The sequence below is a fragment of the Alligator sinensis genome, unplaced genomic scaffold, assembly GCF_000455745.1.
Source record: "Alligator sinensis unplaced genomic scaffold, ASM45574v1 scaffold60_1, whole genome shotgun sequence".
Lineage (NCBI taxonomy): Eukaryota > Metazoa > Chordata > Crocodylia > Alligatoridae > Alligator > Alligator sinensis.
The window spans coordinates 5,102,269-5,117,893 of record NW_005841858.1 but is presented as its reverse complement, the minus strand read 5'-3'; the positions used below and the strand labels follow the sequence as shown (position 1 = coordinate 5,117,893).

Genomic DNA, 15,625 nt, shown 5'->3' with positions numbered 1-15,625 from the left:
ACTATGAAATATATACTAAAGCAGTGCTAAATAGCTTCATATTTTCTTTCTTCAGTATATTAAAATTCTAGAAGTCTGATTTATCTTTTGCTTAATTACCAGTTTTAAATGACCTATAACAGTTTCTGTATATGTGTATTAGGTAAATTCTATATGTATAATTCTTTTTCTCCCTTTCTACAGGAACACCAGTTTACTCAGTAGCATGGAGTCCTGATTCAGGAAAGGTTCTCTATACTTCAGGAAAGCAGCTGATTATTAAACCTCTTCAGCCAAATGCTAAAGTTTTACAGGTATCATAAATATTAAATTATACATATAAAGTGAAATGTTGCTAGGAAAATACAATTCACGTATAAACTGCCACACAGTTTGGCACAAACAGAAATGAAATTAGGGATACAAATGGTTAAACAACAATTATATTTATATCATTTACTGCTTACTGTTTACCATTTAGTGACCTCTGGCAGGAACAGCCTTGGCCATGGCCTATTTTTGTCATGCTTCTGGTGCTGTATGGGCCCCAGGCTGCTGGCCAGGAGCCTTGGGCAGGAAGCAGCAGGCACAGCTGAGCCACTAGAGGATGCTACCCAGCTGCAGATCCATGACTACCCCTCACCACCATGGGCCAGGGGCTGGGGCTGGGGTTATGGATGGAGCCAGAGCTTCAGACTTCTCCTGTGCTTGGATCCCACCATCACAGGGTGATGCCTGGCTCCCCGCAAGGGTCAGGCAGGGTCTTCCTGCCAAAGTAGTAGCCTCATGGTGGGTCTGCCTGGCCTCCCTGCAGTGGCAGGGCCTGGGCAGGGTAACAGATTCCCTGTGCTACTGCACCACTGCCCCTCAGGAACATACTGATGGGAACCTACCACAAGGATAGGTTAGTGCAACCTATCTGAATAAGATATATGATAGTGCCCATTGTGTTTGGTCCCCCCTCGGTGCCAACTTTTTTCAAGTCATAGTGAACCACTACATTGAATGCATTTCAACTTCTTCATTCGCAAAGCTGACGTGCACCTTCCTTTCCCATTTCCAGTGTTTCTCATTTCTTTACCAGCTTTAAATGTCTGGCAAGCATCACCAAATAGGACCCCAAACATTTCACTCAGAATCCCTCTGTTGCCCCCTCAACCTGTCACATATGATTAGTATGGCCCTACCCTCTGTGAGGTCGAGCCAGACCAGGTTGCCCTGCACTTCATGTGCATTTTGAGAGTATCCCAGGACAAGAGCAGTTAGTTTTGCAATGAGCTCCCTGCAGGCTGGCAGAGTTCCAGCCTGCAGGGAGCTGGAAGGAAGTGGAAGGAAGGCAGAAAGACAGGGGGCGCCATATGCATAGATATGCATGGGGCCCCAGGCAGCGTGCAGAGCAGCTCCAGTAGGTAAGTGTGGGGCAAAAGGAGGATTGAGGCCCCAGTATGGAGGGAGCTGGTCAGGGCTGGGGCTGCTGCCCAGCTGGGTGGGGTTTGGGACCTGGGGCTGCAATGCGCAGCTGCAGGGCCCCAGCCAGGAGCAGGACGGGGCCGTGGGGGGTGACCGGTTCTCCACTGCCATGCACATTCCTGTGGGGCACAGGCTGTGGGCTCAAGGTCCCACCCTACTTTCCTCCCCTGGGACCTCCAGAGCCGAGAGGTGTGACCTGTCATGGCTGGGGACAGCGGGGCTGTGTGAGGATTCCTCACCGGTGCGAGCTGCACCCTTGCTGCCCTGGTGATGCGCCTCCAGCACCTGCTGCTGCTTTGGGGGGGGTGCAGCCCTGTGCCGCTGCCCTTGCTGCAGCCTAGCACACGGGAGGAGTGTCACTGGGGCAGCAGGGGAATGAAAAGCAGTGAGGAGGTTTTCTGCATGACTCCTCTGCTCCCTGCTTTGCCGAGTCACAGAGTGGGGGTGGAGAGCAGGGCAGCAGGGAACAGCAGCGAACAGGGGGGCCTGCTGTTCCCTGCTGCCTTGCTTTCCCCTGTGTGATCTGGCATGGCTGGGAGTGGAGGAACCATGCAGAAAACCTCCTCACTGCTCCTTGCTCCCCTGCTGCCCCAGTGACTCCCCTCTTGCACACCAGGCTGCAGTGAGGGCAGCGGTGCGGGGTTGCACCCCCCAAAGCAGTGGCAGGCACTGGAGGCATGTCACCCGGGGGGGGGGAAGCAGCTCACACCGGCGAGGAATCCCTGCGTGACCCCCACTGTTCCCAGCTGCTCTGGGTCCTGCCTGCTGGCTCGGGAGGCTCCAGGGGAGGGAAGCAAGGCAGGAGCCTGTGCCTGCCCTGAGTACAGATCTGGGGGAGTGGGTCTCCCCTGTCCCCTGGGAGTATGTGCGGTAGCGGGGAACCGGCCTTCCCCCTCCCCTGATGAGACACCCGTGGCCCCATCCTGCTCCCAGCTGGGAGCCTGCAGCTGCGCATTTCAGCCCTGGGCCCCAAGCACCACTCGGCTGGGCAGCAGTTCCAGCCTGCACCTGCGTCAGGTACTGATCTGGGATGCATGGGTGCAGTGGGAGGGGGAGTGGAGGCAGGTGGCTGCAGACCCGGGTCCGTACCCTTGGCAGCTGGGGACCCCCTCTGGCAGGGCTGGGGGAGCAGGGTCTGCGGGTGGGGGACAAGGGGCACCAGCAAGGCTGTGGGGGCCATGGGTGGGGAGTGAGGGACACCAGCAGAGCTGTGGGGGACACCAGCAAGGCTGTGGGAGAGCTGTTGGGGAGCCTTTAATTTTAATCATGAATTTTGGGGGTTTTAGCACAGAATGTGTGGGATTTTTTTAGAAGATTATTTGTGATTTTGTTATCAGGGAAAACTAGGATTCCTGATGATAAATAGTGAGCTTTTGGTATTTGAACTAATATCATGCATAGTTTGTAGGTACCAAAGTGCTACTTGAAAGCATGTTTATGGAGTGCCTGTGCTAAAACTTGCAGCAGTTTCCAAAAATGGTAAAATGCATCAATTTTGGATGAACTAAGTCTATGGGTACAGGCATACTTATTTCAAAGTCAGTGGGGGTTTGTATGTATGCATTTGATCTGGGAGAAGTTTACTTTCAAGTAAATGCCCCTGGGCAGGCATCTACACGTGCAGAGACTCGGGAGAAGATTTGCTGCTCATGGCAGCAACCTGCTTCTACCCCCATCGACCCTGTATTGCCCCCCTGCTGCAGCCAGAGGGAGCTTTAGGCTCCCCCTGGGTGTTAGCCCAGGGGCTGGCAGGGAGTATGGGGCCAGGAGACAGCTGTTTCCTAGCAGAGGCTGGGACATTGCTCCCCACTCCCAGGTGTCTGTCTCCCTCTGGGGCAGGCTCTGCCACCAAAGCCTGGGCAGGGACAATGTCCCCCCACAGGGAGCTCCTGGCCTTGGCTCCCCAATCAGGGGCATGGGGCTTGGAAAGAGTTAGGGGCAGGTCCCAGGCCCCTGCTCCAGTCCCCCCTTGGGTCAGGTAGCAGTGAACCCCTACTGGGCAGGAATTCCTTGGCCAGCTTTGGGCTTGCTGCTAGCTACACACCAGTAGATTGGGGCAGGGGGCTGGGACCTGTCCCAGCCCTGGAGCTCTTTCCAAGCCCTGTGCCTTGATCACCTAAACAGGGTTGGGACCTGCCCCTGATCAGGACAGTCCCCAGCCCCTACTCTGTGATTGCTGGGTGGGGGTTGGACAGCCTGTTCCCAGCCCAGGTGTGCACCTGTTCCCCGCCCAGCTCTGTGATTACGGAGTTGAGTGGGGGACAGGCTCAGCAGACCCCACTCAACAATTGGAGAGCAGGGGCTGAGACATCCTTATCTCCTAGCACCAGCTCCACAGTCACAGGGTCTCTGCAGTTGTGGGGCTCAAGCTAGGAGATACTTATGTCCCAGCGCCAGCAGTGTGGTGGAGCTGGGCTTGGGAGAAAAGAATCTCCCAGCCTGAGCCCTGCAACTGTGGAGCTTGGGCTGGGAGATAAGGATCTCCCAGGCCCTCCTGTCCATGATTGTAATGGGGAAGCAGGGGCTGGGAGATAAGGATCTCTTAGCCCTCACTCCCCAGCTAGGAGCTCCCTGCTGCTGGGTCAGGAGGACATAGTTCCCATCCAGGCTTCAGTGGCAGAGCCCACCCTGGCAGCAGGCAGCTCCTGGAGGCAGGGAGCAATTTCCCACCCCCTGCTGCCCAGCTAACCAGGAGCACTTTTGCTCCCAGTCAGGCATCTACACAAGCACTACTGCACAGTAACTAATTGCAAGCAAATTTGCTACTTGCATTTGCAGGTAGCAAATTTACTCACAATTAGAGCAGTTTACTGAGCAGTAAGCATGTGCATGTGTAGATGCACACACACTTACTGCATAGTAAACTGCTCTACTAAGCAGTAAAGTGTCTTGTATAGACACACCCAGTGTTTCCAGTTTGCCCCTCGCTTCCACTTGCTCAGGGAGAGCAGGGTCTGACTATTTTAGGGGACAAGAGACTACAGGGAGAAGAAGCTGGCATATGTGAGCAGGAGTAAGTGTCGGAGGGGAAGGAGGCTACTTGACCTCCCCCAGATTTATTTTCCCTACTGTAGCAGTGGGAGGGTCACAAATTCAAGGCAAACCTGATAATGAGTTTTTTTTTCACCTGGAAAATTCTAACTAATGTATAATTTTTCCATATATAGAATCTAATTATTAGAGTGTCATCTTATATACAGTAAATATAATATTCTTGTGGGAGAGTGGAGATTTCAGTTTTAGTGGACTTTCTTTCTTTCTTTCTTTCTTTCTTTGAAATATGGACCATTTCTACTAGTCAAGCCATCAGAAACAAAAATGGAACTTTATATTATTCTGAGTCCCATATAGCATTTGGCACGATTTCCTGAAGATTCAAAAATACTGCATAATTCTAGAGGTCTTAAACATGTTACCTTTTTTTTTCTCCTCCTAATGCCTTACAGGTAGGTGGATTTACTGAAGTGGGGGAGTCTGACTTTCTAAAAGTATAGAGATACAAAAATAATCCCAATATTATGTTAAAACTTTCTGGAACATTTCTAATTTTTTTTTTGCATCGTGATATTTGGTACAAGTAGTGGTACAATGTGGTATAAACATTTTATTGATAGTGAGTTCAGGCAGTTTTTATAGAGTATTTGTGAGGAATGCTCAGCTCCTAAACAAATGCTGGTAGAATATTTTACTGACTCTGCAGCTTCTTTTCTTTTATATAGAGAGAGTTCATATTTGGGGAGAGAAAACACGATAAACTTTGTTTTGTCATTTAAAAAAAGGGGGGAAGAGGTTTGAAGATGCTCAAACATTTTGAACGTTGTGAGTAGTTTCAGTGGAGATGCATTAATAAGCTAAATTCTGGTGAGGTTCAAAGATGCTTGGATATCCCCCCTGGAGAGATGGTGAGAGAGAGAGATTATCAGTAATTTTGAAAGCAAATGTTGATAATATATTTGGGCTTAATATGAAAAAACAAGATTAATATGAAGTTTTATGATCAAACTCTCATAAAAACTAGGATTTTTTTTATTAAAAAAATATTTGTTTAATGTGCATTATATTAACTGGAAAAATGAATTCTTGGTGATCATGTCTGTAGGTATTTTCTTGTTAGTATTATGGCAACACCAAAAGCTCCCACTCAACACTGAAGTCAGATTACGCACTGTTCAGCAGATCTGTCTAATTGCCTGAACATACACTCACTAGCAGGAATCCCCTGTGTTTCAGTGGTAGAATCCTTGTCTACCATGCAGGAGACCTGGGTTCAATTCCCAGACAATTATGCAACTACAGTCATGTAGGTACCAAGCATCTGGATTCAATCTGGTCCATGGATTCTGTCTTGGTAGCCTAAATTGAGTATGGAAGGTTTGGGCAGCCTCCACTCCTCCAAAAAATTCTGCCTAGGCATATGCATCAAAGGTCTGGGTAGTCCTCATGTACACATAATGATCCAGGAGGATTGACGGTTGCCACATCCAGTAGCTCTACAGCTTCTGAACATTTCTTTCTCCAACCAAAGAATGGATACTAATCTGTGATATTCCTTAGCACAGCATTTATTTGAGGATCATGTTAAAAGATGATTTTACTAGTAAGTTATCAGTAAAGTAGCTTAAAATTGTCTTGTAATTCCTTTCAGAAAAGACAGCATCTACTGTGTTTGTTCACTACTAAGCACAAATGGAACACAGTCCTTATTGGGACCTATGAATGGTTCTGAAATATAAATAATAAGAACTAAAAATAATATTAAAAGCAATTTCCAGGTTTGTTAAGTCTGTACTTATTTATTTTTTTCTCCCAGTGGAAAGCCCATGATGGAGTTATTTTAAAAGTTGATTGGAATTCAGTCAATGATCTTATCCTGTCTGCTGGTGAAGACTGTAAATACAAGGTGTGTATTGATTAAATTATTTAAACATCTTTAAATAGTAGTTGCTTAACAGTGTAAGACACTACTGGCTTTCTCCAGTCTTCACAAGACTTTCCAAGCTTAAAACTAATTAGATATAAAAATGGTGAAAATATTTAAAGAATAAGCTAGAAAAAGAATAGGAAATATTTTATGCAAAAAATCCTTACTGAACTAAACAAAGGAAAATGGAACATGCAGAAACTGAAGAAAGAATTAAGACTAAGAACTTGAGAAAAATAAATAAATTCCCAGTTAATAGGGAAACACCATTTATCCTATTTTAGCTAAATAAAAGTAATTTGCTTTGGAGTTGTTTACAAGGTATTCTGCTGTATGTTACTGATAGAGGATATGTGTTGTGTTTTATCCCTTAATTGTGAATTTATTTTAATTTAATTTTAATAATTAGAATAACAATTATTTTTGTAATATATTCACCAAATAGGAGAAGATGGAGAATAATGTATTAAAATAGTTTAGAAATATGATTGTCACTCATCAGAGCATTTGTTGCTGTGAAAATCTTGAAAGATGATATTCAGAAGAAAGGCTCATCCTGTACTCCAAATATAACTTTAATGGGACTTTTTTTTTGCAAAGTATACAGGGTTTGGCTCCTGTTCTAGATGGTGAAAAAACAGTTAAATTAATTTACTGTCTGGTTTAGCTAATGGCTTTAAATGGTTTTAAAGTGGACCAGATAGTTCTGCAGCTTTAAAATGCGATAAAATTGGAAAACGATACCTCTAAAATAATAATGGCATGTCCAAAATAAATTCAGACAGTAATTTATATTTTCTTTCTGAGGTATGGGATAGTTATGGTCGTCTACTGTACAGTTCACAGCCTCATGAATATCCTATAACTTCTGTTGCCTGGGCTCTGGATGGAGAATTATTTGCTGTAGGATCTTTCCATACTTTACGTCTATGTGATAAAACTGGGGTAAGTAGCAATTCTGACAGAACAGGTGGGATGTTATGCAAGTTTATTAATGATATGTTAAATGCTCCTAAGAATGTACACACGCAGACACACATTTTAATTGGTTCAGAATAGTCCTGGGTTTTGGTATCTTTTCACTGAATGCACGTGGCTAAGATCTGTCTTCTTGGTCTTTTTGCTGCATTTGTTTTACTGGTGTTTTATGAACACTTTAGAGCAGTGGTTCCCAAACTCTGACAGACTGAGTACCACCAATTTGAAAAGACAGAGCCTTAAGTACCACCAGCAATTTTGTCATATGCATATGTAACAGACTATGTAATAAAACAACATCAAAACATTTAGTAATTATAAAACATTGTTTTATCAGTTATGGTAGCCATATAAGACAATTGAAAATTGAAAAAAAAGACAGTGTAAACCGGGGTAGGCAACATTTTTGGCTGGAGTACCGAAAAAACGGCAGTATGTACCCTGTAAGGTGCTGGAGTGCAGGCACACCAGAAAAACAAAACTGGGGCAGAGGGTACACAGCAGGAAGCACCTGTATTAATATAATTAATAATCCCCGGGGCAGGGGGTCGGACCTGATGATCTGTTTCAGTCCCTTCTGACCCTAAGCACTATGATAATCATAAATGGAGAGAGGGGGCCGGGCGGGTAGTAGGGGCTCCCCCAGGGCTCTGCAGACTCTGGCTGCAGCAGGGGTGCTCAGCAGCACTAGAGTTGGGGCCCAGCTCGGGTCACACAGCTCTGCGGGCATGGGGCACAGCCGCCCTGCCCACAGGGGAATGCCGCCTGGCCGGGGCGGGACTTCAGACTTGGTGGGCTCCTGGCTCTGCCTGTGTGTGCTGGGTGCAGCGCAAGCAGGGTGGAGGCCACTGGGCCGCAGCAGGAACTCCCTGCGCGGGACACTATGTGCCTGCCACCACCAAGCGAGCAGAGGCACTTGGCCAGTATGCGGTACGCACATGACATTCCGCACAGGTCCATGGGCAATGCGGGGGAGGGGCTGTGCGCACTCTGGGGCAGACATGGGGGGCATGTGTCCCACGGACCTGGGTGGTAGCATGCTGCATACTGCACACTGGGCTCTGCACTGTGCTGCTGCTGCCACTGCCTACGGACCTGTTTAGGATGCTGTGTCTGTGCCATGCACTGGCTGAGTGTCTCTGCCTGCCCAACAGTGGCAGGCACATGGCACCCTGCGGCGGTCTGGAGGCAGCACCATGTGGTGCAGAGCCCAGTGTGCAGTTTGCCTCCCTCCACACACAGATCCAGGGGGGCACATGCTCCCCCATGCCATCCCTGGGGTGCACACATCGAGGGGAGTCCCCCGCATCACTGGAAAGGCCCAGGCCACCTTGTGGCAGCCCTGCCTTGGGATAGGGTGAGCTGGCCTGAGGGGAGAAAACCTCTAGGGAGCAATGGGCTGCTGCTGTGCTCTGCACCATGCTACAGTTGCCTCTGAAGCCACACAGGACACCATGCTGCCAGGCAGACAGAGGATGCAGTGTAGCCAGTGAACAGCAGGCACATGGCATTGCATGAAGCTCCTGGGCCAGCAGCAGCTTGGTGCAGAGCTTAGCGTGCAGTGGCAGCCCACCTCTGCCCCATGCATAGATCCTACCACCTGCCTTGGGGCCCCATTCACCCCAGTCTCTGCCCCCTACCTCCTTCACCATGGGGTCTTTGATCTGCCCCCCCCCCCTCCCCTCCACTCACTGGGTGCTGTGTTCCTGGCTGTATGCAGCAGGCTGCTGCTGGGCTCTGGGTGTGTGCAGCCCCTCCCCCCAGCCTTCTGCATACCACTTCCAGGTCATCTGCGTACCACTGGTGGTACGCGTGCCACAGTTTGGGAACCACTGTTTTAGTTTTGCATAGGATAAACTTCCTTGGTTACATTTTGCCCTTCATGATTCCACCTCATCTCTGATTATTACATCCTGATTATTTTGCTTGTGAACTATATTTTGTGGATGCCTTACAACAGGATGACCAACCTGCAGCACATGTGCCGCACGTGGCATGGGCACCCCGTGTGTGGCACACGGCAGAACCAAGAAGGAACAGGGAACTACAGCAAGGCAGTAGATAGGGCAGGGGAAAGGTATCAAAGTGGCACTTAGAAAGCATGAGGCTTAATTTGTAGCTGCCAAAAAAGTCGGTCCCCACTGGTTTCCAAGTTTGGTGTGCAAAATCTTCTTACAATTGAGAAGAGGCTTCTCTCCACCCTCCTTCAAGGGGAGTAACCCCAAAGGAGTTTCACTCTTGCATTTCACTTTTCTGTAGCTAGATAGAAGCACAACTTCCCTAGCTAAAAGTGGTCTTTCCTTTTCTGTGAGGCAATGGTATCAGTAACGGGTTGTGTAAGGTTCTGTCACCCAGACACTTGTGCATTTGTCTATTACCACTACAGTCATCCTATAGAACTTTTTCATCATTGCATCTCAGTTGTGGGGAGAGAATGAGGTCTGTGAGGAAGATGCCATGGTCTCTTCTTTGACTCTCAGCTTTTCATTCCGACTATATGTTGTTGCCCTAGTTTTTTCAGCTAGTCCAGTTAAAACTATATTTAATAGAGTTTCATGTGCATTTTTCAGTATTCTAAACTAGGTAGCTCTAGAACACTGACTGACCTGATTGCCTTTGTGGATTTCCTGTGCTTCCGCAGCCTTTGGTTCAGATATTATCAGCACATCACATCAAGCCTCAACAACACAGGCTATTATTGCCCCCCCCCCCTCTAAGTGCTCTTTTCTAGTGTTATTTTGCTATTTTTCACTTAATTTAGTATTACAAAGCTCGTGCTTTGGGACATGGCTTTGTTCACAGTGCGCACTGCTAGTGTTCAAAATGTTCATCCAACACATTAACACTTTCCAGTTTTGATTCGAGATATATTTTTTGGCTCGTTAATTTAGTAGACACCTGGCAATTCGAGCATATTTTTTCACATATTTATTTCAAGAAGCCGTTCTTTGCTTTAATCCTAAAGGATGAAACTTAAGGAAATGATAATTTGACCAATGAATGTCAGATATGTATAAGCATCTACTGCCCGACAGTTGATCAAGAAAAGTATGACCTTCAGGAGTATCTAGAGCCATCAGGATTCTGGGGGCACATTTAAGTGACTCCCTTACATTTGTTCTGATGCCTACATCAAAGGCTTGATCCAGAGACATAACAAGAAGCTTCTGTGTCTTGGGCTATAGCCACTGCAGGGGCAACAGAGGCAGTGGTTGCAGCAGCTGGGCCAGCAGAGGCTGTGACTTGTGCCCCATCAAGTCAGCTCCCAGGGCTTGTGTCCCAGTTGCCCGACCCATAGTTATGCTACTGATGTGATCCTTCAAACAGAAGTTTACTTTTAATTTTTTAATCTCAACATTTTAACTGTTGGCATCACACTTGACCAACTAATTTTTCCATAGGTCCAATAGATTCAGCTTACCATTGTTCTGGGCTAGTGGCCTGCTGTGTGTTGAATCATTGTTCTTTAAAATATAACTTGTTCTCAGTTTCATGATGCACCAAGATGATGTACTAAATTCCATCCTCACTGAAACATTTAGAAGAATACTGGCCACAGGAGGCACAAGAAGAGAACTGGTGACCTTTGAGATTTTGGCTGTACACCTGCTTGACAACAGACAGCTTCAAATCTCTCTCTCCATGTTGTCTTTTCTGCATTAGAGCCACTTTTAGAAAACCTAGCTGGCAGTGTACGTGTTGACCAGACTATTCTAATCTTTCAGGTTTGAAACTGAGGTTGCCTTGCCATTTTCTGCTGCCTGTTCTGTGTTTCATTATCTTTTTGTTTTGAGAAATCCCTTGAGCTACTTACCCTTCACGAGCAAGAATCTGGTGATGATTATCTTTAAGGAAAAGAAAATTATCCACCTGTAATTTTGCCTTTTTGATGACATTTGACATTATTCTCTTTCTCTCTTAGTTTTCCTCAGAGTCTTACATGGTTACTTTGTATAGTTTTCTTTTCACTTTGTTTTTGTTTTATGGTGTTAATTTTTAATTTATTTTTAATGTATTATTTTGAAATACTTCTAGGGAGTTGCTGGCTGGTTCTAAATTTTGAGTTACTGGGTGGAGTTGTCAATGTGTTTGCAGGGAGGCAGGTTAGCAGGCAGGCCCATGTATTATTGCCTCAAGGATAAAAAATATTAAACTAAGGGACTCATGCCTTTCTTTTTTAGTTGCAGTATCCAAAATTGAGAATCCTGCAATAGGATTTCTTCAAAGAGGCTTATTTCCAAGTGAGAAAGTATCCCTTTTGTCTTAGGAGTATTTTGGTGGTCTCAGATTTTTTACAAAGTGCAATAGTTTATAAGGAAATCATAATAGACTAAGCACTGTGAAATTAAAAAAACTGTGTTTGCAATATATGTAATTTCACAGTTTTGATTATACAGCCTGTTGTGTTTAAGGAAGGCATATCCTAATATGCAGTTTACTTACTTACGTAGAAGCCCTTGCTTTGACACACACAATTTAATTGTATTAAAATAAAATATTTCTTTAGTACACTAATTCATGTTTAATATATTTTATATATGCTAGTGTTTATATACACATGTACAAATATATAAAATATTTTTTCTGAACATCTTGTGTAATTGACATACTGCATTAATAAAACGTATGTGTTTCTTCTATTTCTGCTTTTAACAGAACTTTTATTTTATTTTATTTATTATTATAATTGAAAGGTACATTGTTTAAAAAATAGAAAGGTGGAATTGAGGGTAGGCCTGCTGGAAGAGGGATGTATTCTTTCCCCCTCCTCCTCCCTGCACGCCAAGTATGCAGATCCTTACAATTACTCTGTGTGTGAGAATCAGTGTGTCAGGCCTAATCTCAGAGGATTCATTCAGTTTATTAGATATAAAAGTGAGAATTTCATTTTATAGGTATTCATTTAATAATATGCAAAAATAAATTTAAAAGCATTGGAATTTTTTTTGGCTATGACACATAACTTTTCTAAATCATCATAGCAGATGACAGCATGTGGGCATTGTCAGCATTTTAATGCATTAGTTTTGTTTTACAAAAGGTTGACTCTTTACCTGTTTTACTGTACCACTCTTAAGAAGGAAAGACATTTACAGTAGCTAATGCCAGATGCTATCTACTGTTGAACAGACAGCTACAATAATTTATTAGGTTAGCCTCAGAAGTCTTGGTTCTTCATGAAAGTTTTTTCCTTGACATTAAATGTAAATAGTTGCTAAAGACTTAGTCATGTTAGTACTGTGGGAGAAGGGAGAATGATTCACATGCCACCAGTGTGATAGCATTTGAAGAGAACCAGACCTGGCTTTACTGGTCAACACAGACATTTTTATTGTGTCTGATGTAATGGAGCTGTATCAGTAAATTGCTCCCGAGGGAACCATCAGGCAGTACGCATATCATTAACCCTTCTGCAGCATGCATATTTAGTTATGAGACATAAATTATGTTAGCTTGTAATTTTTCCTCATATCGTTTTCTCTTCCTTTTTGCCTGCCTCTTTATTTTGTCAGTTTTATGTATAAAGCACAAACCAAAATAAACTAGCAAAGGGAAGAGTAAATTACTGGTAATTTTCTCACTTAAAAACATTTGTTTTGCTTGCATCTTGTAACTGAAAGTTTATATGGTCACCATATAACATTGACATGGTATGTATTACCTGAGAACACTCCTATGAGTTGCAGGCACAAAAATTAAGAAGTAAATGCATTATGTTAATGAATTTAACTTAATTTTTTCTTCTGTTTCTTTCAACTTTTAATAATCTGATTCCATAAATAGAGAACAATGCTTAAAATGTTCATTTATGCCTAGTGATTGACATCCTGGAACTTTCAGCACTTTGTTTAACATTACTGATCACGGTACCATATTCAAAGTAATGTAGAAATAGAAATAGAAATCAGAAGACTGAGATCCACTACTATTTCTCCACAAATGCAGTCTCAGGAGATTGATCACACCTATAAGGTTGAAGATGATGATGATTGGTCAATGCTTTAGAGCAGTGGTTCTCAACCTTTTTTGTACCGGGACCCATTTGAAAATATTGGTGGCCAGTCCCAACCCAGTGCCCCTTACTCCTGACCCACTGCCTCCCTGCCCCCAGGCTCCAGGCCCCCAGTGTGTGGGGCATGGGGAGCCCCAAGCAGCCCCTTGCAGTCTGGATTTTTGACAGCTTGCAAGGGAAAAAACACAGTTTTTCTCTTTCTTTAACAAAGAATCCATTTTTAAAGTTTATTCGCAACCCTTTCATATATTCTTGGGACCCACTTTTGGGTTGAGACCCACAGGTTGAGAAACACTGCTTTAGAAAATGAAAGAAGTGACTATAGCCATTTACACAAGTTTTCAAAATGAAGTACTGAGTTCAGATAAATTCATATTGTTATGATAATCACCAAATGCTAGCTAGATTGGATAACAGCAGGGGCAATCCACAGGGAGTGCAGTGGCACAGCCCCAGCCCCACTTCTGACCACATGGCAGGAGCAGCAGCTGAGACTTTCAGTCCCTGAAGAAGGTACGAATCCTTCCCCTCTCCCCCTGCCCCATGTTCTTCCTTTACCTGCTCAGAGGCACATCCCTTGCATCTGGGACCCTCCCCTGTCATTCCCCTTTCCCCGCCCCCGCTTTCCACTGCTGCTATGTCCCCGCTGTCTGGGGGAAAGGGGAGCTCCTGTCCTGCAACAGGCAGCCTGCATGGGGGTTAGGTTCAGCACAGGACCATGGCACAGGCAGTGGCCATGGCAGTGGACATATGGGTTCCCCCTCCCTGCCTGGTTCCCTGGGTGTTCCCTGACAGCCTGGGAGCAGGTGTGAGGAGAAGTAACCCATCCACTGCTGCTACTGCTATGCTGGGCTCAGTCCAGCTCCTGTGCAGTCCAGCTGGAACAGGAGAGGAGCTCCTGTCACCTTTGGGCCAGCAGGGACAAATGGCAGTGGCAGGTGAGAGAGAGAAGGGAAAGAAGGTTAGGGGGCATGCCTCCGAACAGGGAGGGAAATGGGAAAGAATTCTTACCTGCTTTGGGACCTTAAAAAAAACCCCAACTCTTGTTTCCGTGCCACAGTCTACCGCCTCAGTGGGAGGAGGAAGAGGCTGGGAGTGAGGGATGCAACAACCCCTGCAGCACTGGTGGCTATTCTTGATGCCCCCACTCTGTAAAATCCTGGATCTGCTTCTGAACAAGAGATTTCATTTTTTTTAAACACTTTGTAAGTGTCATTAGTTTGTTCTAATAGGTAGTTGGCTGATCTACATCTAACCCTTGCCATTTGACCATGTTTTTATGGTCTTAATTTCATCACTATGTTCAACGAGGTTGTCAGCATGTTTTATAATGAAAGCAGTTATTTATGCATCAGTGTATAAGTTCATCTTTTTAAATGGTTGTGTACATCAGAAAAAGTTACCCTTTATTGTAGAAGTAATTGAGGCCATTTTATTTAAGTTATACAATATATATTTGACTAAGTCTATTATACTTAATGTAATTTCTTTCTAGATGTCTTTGGCTGGTTGGCTACAGTTCTGATTATTATAACTTTATAGAAGCCTTTGGAATACCTAGTAAATGCTTGAAAATATTGTTCCATAGCAATTTTTTTTTACTTTTTAATAGTGTAGCATCCTTAGTGCTACAAATAAGATTGTGTTGTCAGGACTTTTATTATGGAACCAGACAGAGAAGTATAGCTCTATCATAATTTACTTTGTTCAAGTTTTAAGTCTTGAGAAAATTTGTAGGGCTAATAAAAGTGGTAAATAAAGGTGTTAGTTGTGAATAAAACTTGTATTTTGGAGAAGTACTACAACTCTGTATTTACCTGAATCCAAGATTACTTTAAATAAAACAAAATGCGCCCATGACTGATTAGGGGTGCACTGATAGAGATTTTGGGGGCTGATACTGATAGCCGATATTTAATGAGGCATATTGGCTGATACTGATCCGATTGCTGATGCAGTTGCCTTTAGCTGGTAAGTCCAGTGTAATGGAAGGGGAGGGGTGAGGGAATGGGCATGGGTGGGGGGGTGCACAGATCAATGTCCCCCATGGTGAGGGAGGGGAGGGCTGCAGCCGGGGCTGCATGGGGCTCTTCTCGGCAGGGGCTGTTCTTGGAGCGGGCACTGAGCACTGGGAGGATGCTGCATCCACCCCAAATTTCACCAACCCTCCACTTCCAGTGCCACCACTGCCAGCCACCTGGCTCAGCCCTGGCATTTCCCTGTGTGTGGGTGGAGGCGGGGCATTGAGCCAGGGCCGCACAGGG

The 15,625-nt window shown here is 45.1% G+C and overlaps 1 protein-coding gene across 9 annotated transcripts in view; it reads left to right on the top strand.

Annotated features, from left to right (window-relative positions):
* The window catches only part of IFT80 (intraflagellar transport 80), a 150,868-nt gene that overhangs the window by 74,990 nt on the left and 60,253 nt on the right, over positions 1-15,625 (top strand). For all 9 annotated transcript variants that reach the window (XM_025215145.1, XM_025215179.1, XM_025215168.1 and 6 more), the window contains 3 exons: positions 184-293; positions 6,260-6,349; positions 7,178-7,315. In XM_025215145.1, coding sequence (XP_025070930.1) covers positions 184-293; positions 6,260-6,349; positions 7,178-7,315 — 338 coding nt within the window. The remainder of the gene's footprint in view (positions 1-183; positions 294-6,259; positions 6,350-7,177; positions 7,316-15,625) is intronic.